Here is an 18,025-nt window from a genome sequence, read left to right as displayed (position 1 = left end):
GTATAAGATGAATTGTAAAAATCTACTAGTCACTGCTTTCCTTTGTGAAGAAAAATATTTATTTAACATCATTTTTTTGACTTTTGGTATGGGTTGCCACAGAGAATCCTCCAAAACATCTTCTCACCTCCTTTACAAATATATTGTCTCAGTATTTATTTTTCCATTCCCAGGGTTTTGAACTTCTTCAATTCCTATGATTTCTCATGAATTCGAGGCTTGCTCTAGCTTTGAATTTTCTTATCAAACCTGTACCTTTTATTAAAAAATTAGGGGTTTATTCACTAACAAAGAGCATAAAAACTTTGAATAATTTGAACAGAGTAGATCATTTCCTAATAAATCATCATCCATCCTTCCTAGTTTTTCTTCTTCACAATGCTTACTGTAGTCTTTTTGCCCTAAGATCTTTCCTATATTTGTTAACATTACCATATGTTTACCAGGAACTAGACATAGCCTTCAATTCAATTGACAGAACACATATCTGAGCATTTACATAGTGCAAATAACTATGCTAAGTTCTGGAGATTTTGCTTTAGAATTAATACCGATATATGTTTGTTTAAAGATTCCCATTCAGTAGGTCTTCTTCCTTATTCCTATTTTGTTTTCTTGCTTCTAATTCTTTTGAATGAAATTAATAGTTTTTTATTATTGTGGTCCAAGCATAAGTTGCTTTCCAAACCATTAGAAAACTACTGAGGTGACAAGAGTTATGATTTTTCCTTATGTTAAATTCTCAAATCAATCTTACCCACATACACTATGCAACGAACTCCTTAGAGAATCATTGCTCTCAAACTGCTTTATTGCCACTTTAACTTGAGAATAACTAAAACCACTTCTCAATAGAGCTTCATATGCTGCTCTATTTTTTCACATAAATGTTGATTTCATAAGTAATTTGAAAATAAATATGTGAAATCTCTTAAGAAAAGTCCGTTATCTTTTTACCGTAAAACGATAGATTGGAGCATTGAATCTTGTTCTGTTCATTCTCAACCCTTCCTCCTTACGCTTCTAAAATTCAGTCTATAAAAAAATATCTATTTAAAAATCCAGGGCCCAGGTACCATGGCTCAGGTCTGTAATCCCGAGAGGCTAAAGTGGGAGAATCGCTTGAGGCAGGAGTTCGAGACCGGCCTGGGAAATATGGCAAAACCATATCTCTACCAAAAACAGAATAATTAGCCGGGCATGGCGGCATGCTTCTTTGGTCCCAGCTACTTGGAAGATTCAGGTGGAAGGATCACTGGAGCCCTGGGAGGTCGAGACTGCAGTGAGCCATGATCATGTCACTGTACTTTAGCCTGAGCAACAGGGTAAGGCCCTGTCTCAAAAAAGAAAAATAAAATTCACTTGTGCTGCATAGACCTCCTTTATTTTCCTACCAATAGTACTGTTTATGTTTTAAAGAATGCATGTGTTTTATTAACTAATTTTTTCAATAAATTAAGAAATACACGCAGACATCTTTGAGAGGGTTTGATCAATGTGTTAGATTTGTCCTTATTTTTAAGATATAACCTTGAGCAAAACACATTTTCTTACTCTCCTTTATTGAGAGCTAATATTACTGTCCCTTTCAAATGTCACTTTGTCCGTGGGATCATTAAATATAACAAAGCTACCATACAATCAGACAAAATTTCTTCAGAATATTAATTCCATAACAATTTCATCATCTATCACCATAATCAGTATTTTCAATGTCTTTTTATCCAAATTCCAAACAGTACCAAGTTGTCTTTGAAATTTCAACAGTTAATACATTCTTTGGATTTGTTCCTAAATACAAAATGTGTACTTGGATAATTAGAATATGGTATAATAGAGTAAAAGCCAAGGGTTCAATGGCAGTATGACTTAGTTATTTTTACTTCATTTATGGCTATTTCCCACTTTTGTGCAGAACATGACAAGAAAGAATAGAGGATACGAAAATACTTCTTTTTATGAAACAGTGTCTCTCCATGAGACAATATGTGTGTTGCAGTATATATTTTCCATTGTATTTTGCTATTTTGTTGTTGTTGTTCTCATATAGGTAAAAATAGATTACCTAGAGAAAATAGGAAATATTATTATTTTCTTTGCAAAAATTTTATAATTCCTATTTCTCTAGGTAATATATTTTTACCTATATGAGAATAACAACAAAATTCTACTATCAGCAGAGTTTTCTTTTCTAAATGCATTACACTAAAATAACAGATAAACGATTAAATTGAAATAGTAGCTACTTACTTGCTAGTTAGGTACCAAGGAAAAGCTGATTTCCTTTTCCTTTTTTTTTTTTTTTTTTTGAGATAGAGTCTTGCTGTGTCACCCAAGCTGGAGTGCAATGACACGATCTCGGCTCACTACAACCTCCACCTCCGGGTTCAAGCAATTCTCTGCCTCAGCCTCCTGAGTAGCTGGGATTACAGTCACCTGCCACCACACCTGGCTAACTTTCATATTTTTAGTAGGGATGGGCTTTCATCATCCTGGCCAGGCTGGTCTTGAACTCCTGACCTCATGATCCACCTGCTTTGGCCTCACAAAGTGTTGGGATTACAGGTGTGAGCCACCGCGCCCGGCCTGGAAAAGTTGATTTTTTTTTTTTTTTTTTTTTTTTTTTTTTTTTTTTTTTTGAGACAAAGTCTCGCTCTGTCGCCCAGGCTGGAGTGCAGTGGCCAGATCTCAGCTCACTGCAAGCTCCGCCTCCCGGGTTTACACCATTCTCCTGCCTCAGCCTCCGGAGTAGCTGGGACTACAGGCGCCCGCCACCTCGCCCGGCTAGTTTTTTTGTATTTTCAGTAGAGACGGGGTTTCACCGGGTTAGCCAGGATGGTCTCGATCTCCTGACCTCGTGATCCACCCGTCTCGGCCTCCCAAAGTGCTGGGATTACAGGCTTGAGCCACCGCGCCCGGCCAAGCTGATTTCTTTTTAGAAGAATCAGCTTCTATCGGTTCTGTACTGTCTACTGATGGGCATGGAACAAATTTATTAACTTTGCCCATTAGTTACATCATCCATATAAGAAAGATATTCAGTTATTTAATCATTAACTTGCCTGCTAGTACCAGAATTGAATCAACATTGAATTTTGATACAATTTTTAAAAACGGTTGTTTAGTTGAAGAGTTTACTATACAAAGACTAAGAAAAATACAAATTGAAAGAGAAATCTAAGCCTAAAAAACTTACTTTATCCCCAACCTAGCAAGACAGGCCAACATGCAAATTCAGCAAATACAGAGAGCACCATTGAAATACTCCACGAGAAGATCACTCCCAAGACACATAATCATATTCTCCAAGGCCAAAATGAAGGAAAAAATGTTAAGGGCAGCTAGACAGAGAGGGGAGGTCACCTACAAAGGGAAGCTCATCAGACTAAGAATGAACCTTTCAGCAGAAACTCTACAAGTCAGAAGAGACTGGGGGCCAATATTGAACATTCTTTAAGAAAAGAATTTTCAGCCCAGAATTTCATATCCAGCCAAACTAAGCTTCACAAGCAAAGGAAAAATAAAATCCTTTCCAGACAAGCAAATGCTGAGGGATTTCGTCACCACCAGGCCTGCCTTGCAAAAGTTCCTCCAAGAAGCACTGAATATGGAAAGGAAAAACTGGTTCTAGACACTGCAAAACACATCAAAATATAAAGACACTATGAAGAAACCACATCAACTAGTGTGCAAAATAACCAGATACCATTGTGATGACAGGACCAAATTCACACATAACAATGATAACCTTAAGTGTAAGTAGGCTAAGTGCCCTAATTTAAAGACACAGACTGGCAAATTGGATAAAGCGTCAAGACTCATTGGTGTGCTATATTCAGGAGACCCATATCATGTGCAAAGACACACACAGGCTCAAAATAAAGGGATGGAGGAAAATTAGCCAAGCAAATGGAAAGGGGAAAAAAAAAAGCAGGAGTCGGCAATCCTACTCTCTGACAAAACAGACTTTAAACCAACAAATATCAAAAAAGACAATGAAGGGCATTACATAATGATAAAGGGATCAATTCAGCCAGAAGAGCTAACTATCTTAAATATATTTGCACCCAATACAGGAGCCAGATTCATAAAACAAGTCTTAGAGACCTACAAAGAGACTTAGACTCCCATCCAATAATAGTGACAGACTTTAGTGCCCGCACTGTCCATATTAGGTCAATGAGACAGAAAATAAACATAACTAGAACTCAGCTCCGGATGAAGTGGACCTAGTAAACATTTACAGAACTCTTATCACAAGATCAACAGAACATGCATTCTTCTTACAGATACATGGTGCTTATTCTAAAATCGACTACATAATTGGAAGTAAAACACTCCTCAGCAAATGCAGAAGAATTGAAATTGTAATAGTCTCTCAGACCACAGTGCAATCAAATTAGAACTCAGGATGAAGAAACTTGCTCAAAACCGTACACGTACATGGAAGCTGAACGACCTGCTCTTGAATGAATCCTGGGTAAATAAGGAAATTAAGGCAGAAATCAGGAAGTTCTTTGAAACCAATGAGAACAAAGAGACAATGTACCAGAATCTATGGGACACAGATAAAGCAGTATTAAGAGGAAAATTTATAGCACTAAACGCCCACAACAGAAAGCTAGAAAAATCTCAAATCAACACCCTAGCATCACAATTAAAAGAGCTAGAGAAGCAAGAGCAAATTAATCCAAAAGCTAGCAGAAGACAATAACTAAGATCAGAGCAGAATTGAAGGAGACAGAGACATGAAAAACCCTCCAAAAAAATCAATGAATCCAGAACCTGGTTAAAAAAAAGTTAACAAAATATACCACAACCTAGGCTAATAAAGCAGAAAAGAGATAAGAATCAAATAGGCTCAATAAAAAATGATAAAGGGGATATCACCACTGACCCCACAGAAATGCAAACTACCATCAGAGAATACTATAAACACATTTATGCAAAAAAACTAGAATTTCTTGAAAAAATGGTTAAATTTCTGGGTACATACAGCTTCCCAAGACTAAACCAAGAAAGAGTCAAATCCCTGAATAGACCAATAACAAGTTCTGAAATCGAAGCAGTAATTAGTAGCCTCCCAAACAAAAAAAGCCCAGAACCAGATGGATTCACAGTCTCTGGAATTCTACCACAGGTACAAAGAAGAGCTGGTATTATTCCTTCTGAAACTATTTCAAACAACTGAGGAGGAGGGTCTCCTCCCTAACTCATTTTATGAAGCCAGCCATCATCCTGATTCCAAAACCTGGCAGAGAAACAACAAAAAAGAAAACTTCAGGCCAATATCCCTGATGAACATTGATGCGAACATCCTTAATAAAATACTGGCAAATTGAATCCAGCAGCACATCAAAAAACTTATCCACCACAATGAAGTCGGCTTCATCCCTGGGATGTAAGGTTGCTTCAACATACACAAATCAATAAATGTAATCCATCACATAAACAGAACCCAAGACAGAAAACCATATGATCATCTCCATAGATGCAGAAAAGGCCTTCAATAAAATTCAGCAACCCTTCATGTTAAAAATTATTAATAAACCTGATGTTGATGAAACATATCTTAAAATCATAAGAGTTATTTATGACAAACCCACAGCCAATATCATATTGAATAGGCAAAAGCTGGAAGCATTCCCCTTGAAAACTGGTACAAGATAAGGATGCCCTCTCTCACCACTCCTATTCAACATAGTATTGGAAGTTCTGGCCAGGACAATTAGGCAAGAGATAGAAATAGAAGGTATTCAAATAGGAAGAGAGAAAGTCAAATTGTCTCTGTTTACAGAGGACATGATTGTTTATTTAGAAAACCCCATCATCTCAGCCTCAAAATTCTTTAAGCTGATAAGCAACTTCATCTAAGTCTCACAATACAAAATCAATGTGCAAAAATCACAAGCATTCTTTTACACCAACAATAGACAAGCAGAGAGCCAAATCATGAATAAACTTCCATTCACAATTGCTACAAAGAGAACAAAATACCTAGGAATACAGCTAACAAGAGATGTGAAGGAGCTCTTCAAGGGGAAGTACAAATGACTGCTCAAGGAAGTAAGAGAGGACAAAAACAAAAGGAAAAATAGTCCATGCTCATGGATAGGAAGAATAAATATTGTGAAAATGCCCATACTGCCCAAAGTAATTTATAGATCCATGCTATTCAAACTACCATTGACATTCTTCACAGAATTAGAAAAAAAATACTTTAAATTTCATATGGAATCAAAGAAGACCCCATATAGCCCAGACGATCCTAAACAAAAAGAACAAAGTTGGAGGCATCACACTCCTTGACTTCAAACTATACCACAAGGCTACAGTAACCAAAACAGCATAATACTGGTACCCAAAAGAACAGAGACCTCAGAAATAACCCCACACATCTACAACCATGTGATCTTCGATAAACCTGACAAAAACAAGCAAAGGGGAAAGGATCTCCTATTCAATAAATGGTGCTGGGGAAACTGGCTAGCCATATGCGGAAAACTGAAACAGGACCCCTTCCTTATACCACAGACAAAAATTAACTCAAGATGGATTAAAGACTTAAATGTAAAACCCAGAACCATAAAAACCTTGGAAGAAAATCTAGGTAATACCATTCAGGACATAGGCATGAACAAAAACTTCATGACAAAAACACCAAAAGCAATTGCAACAAAAGTCAAAATTGAAAAATGAGATCTAATTAAACTAAAGAGTTTCTGCACAACAAAAGAAGCTATCATCAGAGTGAACAGGCAACCTACAGAATGGGAGAAAATTTTTGCAATGTATCCATCTGATAAAGGTCTAATACCCAGCATCTACTGGGGACTTAAACAAATTTACAAGAAAAAAAATCAAATAACCCCATCAAAAAGTGGGCAAAGGATATGAACAGACACTTCTCAAAAGAAGGCATTTGTGCAGGCAACAAACATGAAAAAAAACTTGACATCACTGATCATTAGAGAAATGCAAATCAAAACCACAAGGAGACACCATCTCATGTCAGTCAGAATGGCGATTATTAAAAAGTCAAGAAACAATAGATGCTGGCGAGGCAGTGGAGAAATAGGAACCCTTTTACACTGTTGGTGGGAATGTAAATTAGTTCAACCATTGTGGAAGACAGTCGTGATTCCTCAAGGATCTAGAACCAGAGATACTATTTGACCCCGCAATCCCATTACTGGATATATACCCAAAGGATTATAAATCATTCTACTATAAAGACACTGCACACGTATGCTTATTGAAGCACTATTTACAGTGGCAAAGTTATGGAACCAACCCAAATGCCCATCAAAGATAGACTGGATAACGAAAATGTGGTATATATATACCACAGAAAACTATGCAGCCATAAAAAGGAATGAGATCATGTCTTTGCAGGTATTGGGATGAGAGCTGGAAGCAACCATCCTCAGCAAATTAACACAGGAACAAAAAACTAAACAGCACATGTTCTCACTCATAAGTTGGAGTTGAAATATGAAAACACACAGACACAGTGAGGGGAACATCACACACCAGGGTCTGCCGGGGGGTGGGGAAAGAGGGGAGGGAACTTAGGGGATGGGTCAATAGCTGCAGCAAACCACCACGGCACACATATAACTGTGTAACACACCTGCATGTTATGCACATGTTTCCCAGAACTAAAGCAAACATTTAAAAAAAAACCTATTTTAAAAAAATCTCTATTTTTCTTCCTCACATAATCCCAAATTTTGTCTCATGATGAAGAATATGATGGATTATTGAGGAAGAAAAATTAAAGGAACTGCAAATGTAGTGACTTTGCTGTATAAGGAGTAGTAAAATCAGAGCTCTTTGTATATTTTCATTAGAATTTCAAACATTTCAGACAGTAACAAAAGTTGGAGTTAAGACAAGGACCCAGATATTGTCAGCCAAAATCCTCCCCAGTATTTATATCAGAATGGAAATCTCAAGTAAGAATATGGATATTCTGTATACTGTACATACATCATATGTTTTTGTAGGAAACCATACTGTTCCATATACATATGACATAATCAAATACATGATAAGTATTCATTGAAAATTCACTGATATATTGTCTGTTAGATTGTTAAAGTCCTACCATTTGAATTATATGCAGCTTTTCTCTTTGGAAATATATTTATATAATCTCCGTCCACATTCATATGAGGATGAATATGTTTCATTTTAGACGAATCAATAAAGAAAACTTTGAGAGCTGAAACAAAACCATGAAAACAAAGAAAAACCTGAAATTAGTTTAATCAATATACATGGTAAATATATTAGCTTAGAGATAATTTCATCCATCATTATTGTGTTTCAACTTATTTATAGCAGGTAGAGTGAACATATTCTTAACATGTTTGGACAATGTAATATATGTGTTAAAAATCTGACTCAAGTTTTAATTTTTTAATTTCACTATGGCACTCATGGTTTAACTTTTTTTTTGAATTAAATAAAATATAGTATGTGTATGTAACCAAGGAAGCTGTAAAATTACAATTAGTAAAGCAAAGATAAGCAACTACAATGTCTTACAGAATAGTGTCTATAACTCACTAATGAGTGATTTAATTAAACGTTTGAGTGACAATTCCTTTGACCTGCTGTATTATCACCATTTTCATGCAGAAACATTATAAAAATAGAGCACTTACATATTAGTCATAATCCTTGAAACTTTGATTTAGAGTAAATGATGAATCCTGAGGAGATTTTTGTAAATCTGCGGTTGCACAGCAGAATGCCATTCAGAAAGTGCAGTATAGATGTATGCAGCGATTATTTCAGCAAACTTACCTTGCTTCCTCAGTAAGACTTTATAGGCATCCTCAATTTGACACAAGATTCTGAATATTTTAGGTATGAATTTGCACGAAGCAAGAAACATTCTAATTTGCTATGTTGATTGCTTTATATCATCAACATGCAAAGGATTCCTAAATAGAAGTTTAAATGTGTTATATCCGACTGGGCATGGTGGTTCATGCCTGTAATCCCAGCAGTTTAGGAGACTGAGGCAAGTGGACGGCTTGAGGTCAGGGGTTCGAGACCAGCCTGACCAACATGGTGAAACCCTATCTCTACCAAAAGAACAAAAATTAGCCAGGCGTGGTAACACACGCCTGCAATCCCAGCAAGTCGGGAGGCTGAGGCAGGAGAATTGCTTGAAACCAGAAGGTGGAGGTTGCAGTGAGCTGAGATTGTGCCACTGCACTCCAGCCTGTGTGACAGAGCCAGACTTTGTCTCAAAACAAACAAACAAACAATATCCAAAAGTTCGTTGGTCAAGGTAGACCCTGACAAGTCATGAGATGACGGACTCAAAATGACAAAGGAGTAATTTACTCTGACCATTTAATGGCTGTACAGTTCAGGAATCAGAAAAGGTGGACATGATAGGAAGGAGACAACACTTGTGGATTTATCCTTTTTACTAGTACTTTATTCACAGTGCTCTTGCAGTATGCATCACCATTCATTTCTACACTAATAAAAGTAGTTTTCAATGTAATCAGTACTAGTTTCAACACCATGCCTCCTAACCCCCACCCAAGACTTTGAAAATGGCTTATTTGGAAAACACGATTACTTTGAAATGGACCCTTGTTTCTTACCTATATCCGTTGAATTGGTATCAAACTGAGTGGTCTTTTGGAAGCTCTGGGATAGCCTTAAGGTAGCTCGTTCAACAGTGTGCATGAGTTTTGTAAGATGTGTTCTCCTATGATTCACAGATAACTTGTCCCAAACTACAAATGTATCCCTTTGAACAAAATTATTCACGGTTTTCACCAATTCCTATTGAAAAAAAGCATGTCTTTTAGAAACGTTAGAATCCTACACTAATCACAGATGAAAGGAAAAATTCAAAGCCCAATTATATTAAGAGTTGAAGCTGAACATACTTACAGTAAGAGTTGAATTAGAAAGGGTGTCCTTGGCTGAGATAGTGTTGTTCTTACAACCTAGTAATGAAGATGATTCAGCTAATATTTCTATATATGTAATTATATCTGTTGGTGAAAGATCTGTCACAGAATTTCTATAGACTTCTCGTAGCAAAGCCACAGGTTCTTTTATGGGTCTGATCTGAGCAAAAAAATGAGTCCAGAAAAAGGAAACTAAATTAGTTCTACTGGAGTTTTATAAGAATAAAACTTATATGTTAAATTTATTCTGAGTTGGTTTTCTTGGTCTACACATAAATAATATCAAACTAATAAACCTAAACCATAACATGCATCACTGAAACCTGAATTTATTTACAAGAGATTAGCAAATAACTTAAAAGCATAGACTTTACTTTAGAAAAGAAACAGAGCATATTTGAATTAATAATTTTTTAAAAATGAGTCTTCAAAATAACTTCCCATTCTTCAGTATAGAATTATATTCTAGCCAATGAATCTACCTTAATACTTGAACTGCTTAGTACTTATAAATATTGCTATCCTAAGCAATAAATGATAATACTTTAAATTAGATTTTAATCAACCAAACAAAACTCTTTACAATGTGATTAAATGAAAATTTGCTTTAAACTGATAGTTGATTACTCATGTTGAGATTCACATTCTCAATCATATGACAATTATTTTATAAATCATCTACTTTATTTGCTCTTTGAAATGTTCTCTTTTAAGTACCAAATCTAGGTGCATTCAATTATGTCTACTTAGAATGTGGGAATGGGTCTAGAGTCAAAGTACCTCTTTACTATTTTTCAATAAACTTTTTTACATAAAAAGAATTTTCCAACATATGGAGTAATGAAAACGTAGCATATTAAATATGTAAAAGGCCTTTTAAATAATTTGGGGATTTTCAAATTAACCCTGTCTTTGATGCAAACATGATGCTTAGATCTCTATATGTAAACGTTTTCAACCCTCCCTAAAGTTCAGCTACTGATTACTCTTCTTGAAATGTGTGACATTGAAAGCATTTTAATTGAAATCAAAATGTCCAAATAAAATAAATTGCTAACTGTTCTACTTACTTTTGTTAAGGTTTTATTAATATTTGCAGCAATACAGACATTATCTAAATGGCAGTTTGCATCCACATTTTCTGTAGGAAAAAACAGATTATACAGTAAGTTTTAAAAAGTATTTTTGCCTAAGCTCATCATATAAATCCCAATGATCTTGCTCACTTATTTAAATATTAAAAGGACATTCTCTAACACTTGAATTTCCTCTTCAGTTTTAGAATGTGCAATATTTTACAGACAATGAAACAAAGGAGTTTTAAGGACCAAGGAATGTTAGTTCCATAAAATGCTATCTACAATTTTGATTAAATTTTTAAAAATAGGCTTTCATTTCTTTATTCCATAGAACATAAAGAATGCAGGCACATTCCTTGGAAGCTGTAGCTCTGTGGTACTTCACAACTGTGTACTACATATTTTATATAGTTCTTTGATCACACATAAAATTTGATAATGTAATTTACATTGGCAGTAAGTGCCATCATTAGGTGTGAACTGCGATTTTCCTGTATATGTCTGATAACCTTCTTTGCAGGAGCAGTTATACCCACCATTCACATTTGCCCATATGGCATGATCACCACAGACAATTGACTCACTGCACTCATCTATATCTGGAAATATTAATATTTGAAAAAAAATTTTTTAGTGCTCATATACTTGCTAACTTGTTGAAAATAGTGTTACTTATGATTAGTGGTTTCATGTCAAATTTTATAAGAAAGTTAGAGAAATACCATCATTTAGACAATGGCATAACAAACTTAGCTGCATATACATTTTAGATTTAATTCCTCCAATCAATTTTGAGAGAGTACTGAAAATATTATTCATGGGCCACACTCTCAGATTGAATTGCATGATTAATCAACAAAGTCATTACAGTAATTTCCATCATTGATGATGTAACACTTAGTTCTAATTTAACAAAGACCCAACTTAAGAAACACATTTAAACTTATTTGTTTTCTAGTATCAAACTAAACTGATTTCAACAACGCAGTGTAATCTGGAGGATAGAAGAGTGACCCAATTTCTTTCCAAAACTTCATTTTTGCATGTAAGTTAATCTAAAAAACTAAGATGTAGCAGAATGTGTGATTGAATTCCCTTAAAATTTTATCACAACTTATTACTTTTGTTCAGGTTACATTTTACTACGGTTCTTAACACACAATCATCATAAATAAAATAATACATTATACAGAATGAAGTCTTACATTCTCAAAAGCCAAGTATTGAGGCTGTACCAAAGGCCCTAGGTTTTAAGCTTACACAGTTTATATTCTTAACTTAAAACTTTACTTACTACAGTGAAATATGCTTTACATTATAATTATAAATAGAGTATAAATAATCTGCTACTAGAGAAAAAGATTCTAAGGAACTGAAGAGTCTAGATCATTACCTTGAATTAATGCAAAATTTTTATGTTTCTACCCCAGGTCTGACATCTTCAAGATACTTTATATTAAATTAATAAATGAACATCTAACCTTAAATTTATAATTTGATTTAAAACTAATAGGGTGTCATAATACTCTTTGTAGTAGAAAAAAGGTGTGTAATCAAAGTCTAATTTAAAATGTCATCTAACTAGTTATCTTAAATGCAGCTGTTCCTATTTCTCATTAAAAAATCCAACAAAGATCTAGAAAACACATCCAAATTCGCACCACCAAAACCAAAAATTGGAAGTGAGCCTCTTGCTAGATTCTTAAAGAAAGTTCCATTCACTAGAAAGGTGATGGTACTAGATTTACAAGGTCAGCTAATAGCGCAGGCCTAAAAGGTTAGAACAGCTCTTGTTCTTCCAAAAAGTATATGTATTCAAAATCTGTACTACCCAGAAATCTGAGCTCACCACTTCTAAAGAAACACAAATGCTCTTGTACCACCCTCACCCCTCATCCTCTCTTTTCTAGGTGTATTCAGGACCTACCACTCCACAAAAAGGAATGAACAGAAAATGAAGTAGGGAACAAGTAGTGACAAGTGACCTTGGGATGTGGAGAACCATCAAGGAAAGCATTCTAGGCTGGACTAAAGACAGAAGCACTCAGATGGTAGTGCAGACTAGGGTGGTCATTTGTCATGAAATCAATGAAGTGAGAAAACTATATAGGACTAAAGCAAAGATGAATCTTTATTGGAGCTGAACTGTTGAAGCACCAAATGTTATACTCCAACTGGGAAAACACCCCAATGAAAGTGTGAACAGACCCATGAAGTATCATAAACAACAATAAAAAAATTTATTTAATGAGCAAGAAAACTACTATGTTCTTTGAATACCTTTGTTTTGTAGGTGAGATGCCTTCTATGGGTAACAGTAAACAAGATGGTGATTTTTCTCAATTTCAAATCCTTTAAATGTGCAACGTTCTTAGAAACTTCATCCCAAACCCAATCTCTGAGAAACATAAAAATCTTGCCTCCAGGAACTCAATTTCCATCCTCCTTCTTGCACTCTGGACTTTAATGTCCAGTGAAACTGGCTTGGCTACAATGAATGTGCCAAATGGCTACATTTTGCAGCAAGATCCACACTAAATTCTCTTGCAATCTCTTGCAGGTCCAAATGGCTAAAACCTACACTTACCTCTTTCTTGAAGGAAAAGTCTCTGGGATTGCTAATTAGAAGATCTAAATTCAAATATTGACTATAACATTAATTAGTTGTGTGATGACCTTGGGTAATATCTTAAAAAGACACCTTCTAGGCCGGGCGTGGTGGCTCACGCCTGTAATCCCAGCACTTTGGGAGGCCGAGGCAGATGGATCACGAGGTCAGGAGATCGAGACAATCCTGGCTAACATGGTGAAACCCCGTCTCTACTAAAAACACAAAAAATTAGCTGGGCGTGGTGGCGGGCGCCTGTAGTCCCAGCTACTCGGCAGGCTGAGGCAGGAGAATGGCGTGAACCTGGGAGGCAGGGCTTGTAGTGAGCCCAGATCACGCCACTGCACTCCAGCCTGGACGACAGAGCCAGACACTGTCTCAAAAAGAAGACAGCTTCTAACCCAAAAGAGTTCTACCTCATAAACAAACAAGAAAATGTATGGGAAGGTGGAATAGTGCCTAGGATATCATTGCCACCTGATACTGTAACTGGAAAATCAGGACTGGTGATTCTACTCATATTGCATATTTTCCTAATAGCAGGAGCTTTGTGTAGTATGTTTTAAGATACAGATAAATAAAGAGTGTTTTCTTTTACGTTACCATATCTTGGTAATCTCCAAATCTATAAAAAAAGAACCTCTTTCCTATCATAATGAAAGCTAAATCTCTGTTAGGTAATTATTTAAGTCCGGCTAGATTTGACAGACCTGATTTACTGATTGACCCACTTTCCTCACGACCAACTTACAATTTGATTTTAAATTAACAATTTGATATCACTAAATGCAAGCATATCGTTAACAATCTTAACTCATTTGCAACATTTCTGTTAACAGGTGATGCTTGGTTGTGCATAGTGGCTCACACCTATAATCCCAGCACTTTAGGAGGCTGAGACAGCAGAATCACTTGATTCCAGGAGTTTGAGACCAGGCTGGGCAACATAGCAAGACCCTCTCTCTACTAAAAAAAATTTAAAAATTAGTCAGACAGGGTGTTGTGGAGTGTAGTCCCAGCTATTTGGGAAGCTGATACAGAAAGGTCACTTGAGCCCAGAAGTTCCAGGTTGCAGTGAACCATAACCGCACCAATGCACTCCAGCCTGGGTAACAGAGTGAGACCTCAGCTCAAAAATAATGATAATAATAATGATGATAATAACGTTATGTTTTTTCATGTGTATAATTAGCCAATCCAGCAACATTTTATCATAATCTTCTTTCAAAACATGATCAGATGATGGTTATGATTCTTATTATGATCAATAATAGAGTTTTCTAATGTGTAACTCACAGACTGCCAAAGAAAGATAAAATGTTCAATTATAGTAAATAATTTTCAAAGACAAAATTTAATATTATTCAAAGCTAGAAAAAAAAATCTACAATTATCAGAGAGTACTCCAGGCAGTAGGACATGACAAGCAGTAAACAATGCTGTAAAAGACATGGTGAAATTGAAGGAATTCATGGCTTCTATTAATTTGGTTTCAGCAGATTAACTTTACTATTGGATGTCCCAACTTTCCCATTTGTGAAATTCTGGTGTGTAACTAGGTTTCTCAGGAGCTGGACTTCTAAAGTTCCGTTTTACTGTGATTCCAAGGGGAGGAGAAATATGTGCAGTGCTAAATCTCACCCAGCGCCTTCTGCAGCAAAATGACCTTATGTGTGGAAAACAGTATTTGAATATGGACTAAAGGTAAAGAATTTTGCTTGAGTCATGTCTTGCCCTATATCAAAGTCTTCCATTTTTTATTCATAGAGATTTTAATGACTATAATTACCAGAAATGTCAAATTTAAGGATAAGCTAAAATTTCAAATCAGAAGCAATATACTGTAAGGTGATATACTAATGCAAAAGGAAATAGATTTATGTTTCTCTGTTCAGATTCCCTGAAGATTATGATATTGTGCAACAAAAATTACTGCAGAACTGAAATAAAATGAAATAGCTACACTGCTTCTCAAAAAAGCTTAATCCTTAAGGACAACAAAAATTGATGAGAAATAACATTTTTCTAGAGAATGAGTTTTTCACTGAATAATCCATCAAACAAAACAGGTAGAAACAGAAGGGCTCAATATTGGGCATTAGGCTTTAATAAGGTTAGTGCATTTACCGACTACTTAAAATAGCTAAAAAGGGAATTAGCACAAACTTAGGCCCATTCCACCTTACCGCAATAGAAATTGAGTATCAAGAGAAAGAGTCTTCAATTACAAATATACTACCCCCATAAAACGTTGCCATTCAGTCATCTTTGTGTGTTTGTGTTTTCTCTGTATCTATGATTCAGTGTTTTCTAGTGCAGAAATTCTCTACTTCAAGGAACATGAACAGAGAAATATAACCCTTTGTGAGTTGAGAATTATTAAAAGTAAACATGATCAGATAAAAAGACAGATGTATTCTACAAACAAGAGACATTAGGGAATGGAGAGCAAAGTTAAAATTCTATTAAATTACAGTGATTAAGTTGTTACAAGTTAGACTTCCTCACTGACTGGAACATTTCCACTAAAGTTTGCAGGGCTACATATTAGAACTGAACTACTAAAGGTAAAAAGCACATTATATGACATTCTAAGACTATAGCAATAATATAGGCTTGAGAAGAACAAACGGTGAAGTACTGTAAGTTTTCTGGGCAGAATCTCATTGATTCCTATTTCCTGAGTATGTTATTATGCTATATTGCAATAAAACTTTTCTGTAGAAACACTAAAGGTAAATTTACCATTCAACAGTAATAGCATTATTTTCTCATATGTTTAAATATTTTATACCCTTGCAAAGTTTGATCCAGTGTATCTGGATGATTCAGATCAAAGAGATATTTAAATGGTCTGCTACACATTTAAGTATTCCATGGAAATAACAAAGAGTTTTTAGACCTTACCTTTATCCAAAATGTGTGAATCTAGAGTAGCCCTTCACTTCATTGGCAATAAAATGAGGAAAATAAAATCCTCCTTTTTTTACATAGCAGAGTAAATGTTGTGAAGCGTGGGTACATGAGACTGGATAATTTCTTTAATACAGACATTTCACATATACATTTTTTGAACATTGTCTCATAGCTTACCATCCTAGCACTTTGAGAGAACGACACGGGCAGACTGCCTGAGCTCAGGAGTTTGAGACCAGCCTGGGCAACACAGTACAACCCTGTTTCTACTAAAAAACAAAAAATTATCCAGGTGTGGCAGCATGCACCTGTAGTCCCAGCTACTCGGGAGGCCGAGGAAGGACAACTGCTTGAACCTGGGAGGCAGAGGTTGCAGTGAGCCAAGATCCCACCACTGTACTCCAGCCTGGGTGACAGAGCGAGACTCTGTGTCAAAAAAAAAAAAAAAAAAGGTCTCACTAGGACACTAATCAAAGGCTTTAGTGTGATCGAGATTAACTTGAATATCTATCTCTTTTATCTAGCTATATCATTTAGAAGCAGCATATTAGCCTTCTCTATGTTGCACGTAGGTTCCTGAATTCTATTCCCATGTCTAACCTTGGCTACATGATTACATTCTCAGGGCCTCCACGCACCTATTAATTTTGTAGATTACCAATCTTAATTAATTATAATAGTTATTGATGAGTTGAATATTTTTTGGAAACCATGCTTAAGATGATTTAAAATTTATTTACAAAGTTAAAGTCTTTGGCTCCAGAGAATTCGCTTCTGAAAATTATTCATCTGTTGAAGTTTATAAATAATTATTTTTTCTCAGGCTGGAATCCAATTCTCTAGGATCTGATCAATCGCATGCATGACCAAATTACAACAGAAAGATATTTTAAAAAATCATCTAGGTCCTCCCTTTAGACCCACAATAAGTGAACAATCACTTAAAAATTACACTGAAATTATTTTTCCTACAAAGGATGTTTTCTTGACCCTACATGATTTTATAAATAATTTTCTGACTATAGTGTTCAGAAAAACTTAATGCATATCTGAAGTGTGACTTTTATCAAAGCAGAGATAAAACCACTAGAACAATTATTTTATAAATGATGATTGTCTGAAAAATATGTAGAACCCATCACAGGGTGCATATTTCCAAAGGCATCAATATCTTTTAATGCAAATGACAATTTTCTTGAAGTATTAAATTATTCTAAAGTATAAATATTTATTCTGTTGTTTGCCACTATACTAGATCTCAAGGCTCCATGAACATTTCTCTCTCTTTTATTTTATATTTTTGCAAACTTATTCTCCCAAAAATTAAAAAAAAAACCTTTTTCCTGTATCCTTGGATAAATATCCCATAGACTTTAAAACACTGGAGAAATAAAGACATTAAGTACATTTCTGAAAGTACTTAACACCTAGGGTGCAATCAAGGTCTGGCAGAATTTGGTTTGAATATGTTTTAC

At 35.3% G+C, this 18,025-nt stretch overlaps 1 protein-coding gene across 1 annotated transcript in view; it reads right to left on the bottom strand.

Annotated features, from left to right (window-relative positions):
- Positions 1–18,025, bottom strand: part of ADGRL4 (adhesion G protein-coupled receptor L4) — a 118,027-nt gene that overhangs the window by 39,849 nt on the left and 60,153 nt on the right. The window contains exons 4-7 of the mRNA XM_007978197.3: positions 11,018–11,088; positions 9,928–10,107; positions 9,633–9,816; positions 8,111–8,227 (exon numbers count right to left, since the gene is read on the bottom strand). Coding sequence (XP_007976388.3) covers positions 8,111–8,227; positions 9,633–9,816; positions 9,928–10,107; positions 11,018–11,088 — 552 coding nt within the window. The remainder of the gene's footprint in view (positions 1–8,110; positions 8,228–9,632; positions 9,817–9,927; positions 10,108–11,017; positions 11,089–18,025) is intronic.

The sequence above is a fragment of the Chlorocebus sabaeus genome, chromosome 20 (genome assembly GCF_047675955.1).
Source record: "Chlorocebus sabaeus isolate Y175 chromosome 20, mChlSab1.0.hap1, whole genome shotgun sequence".
Classification (NCBI taxonomy): Eukaryota; Metazoa; Chordata; class Mammalia; order Primates; family Cercopithecidae; genus Chlorocebus; species Chlorocebus sabaeus.
Note: the sequence above shows the minus strand (reverse complement) of the source record. Positions and strands in the feature narration are given on the sequence as shown.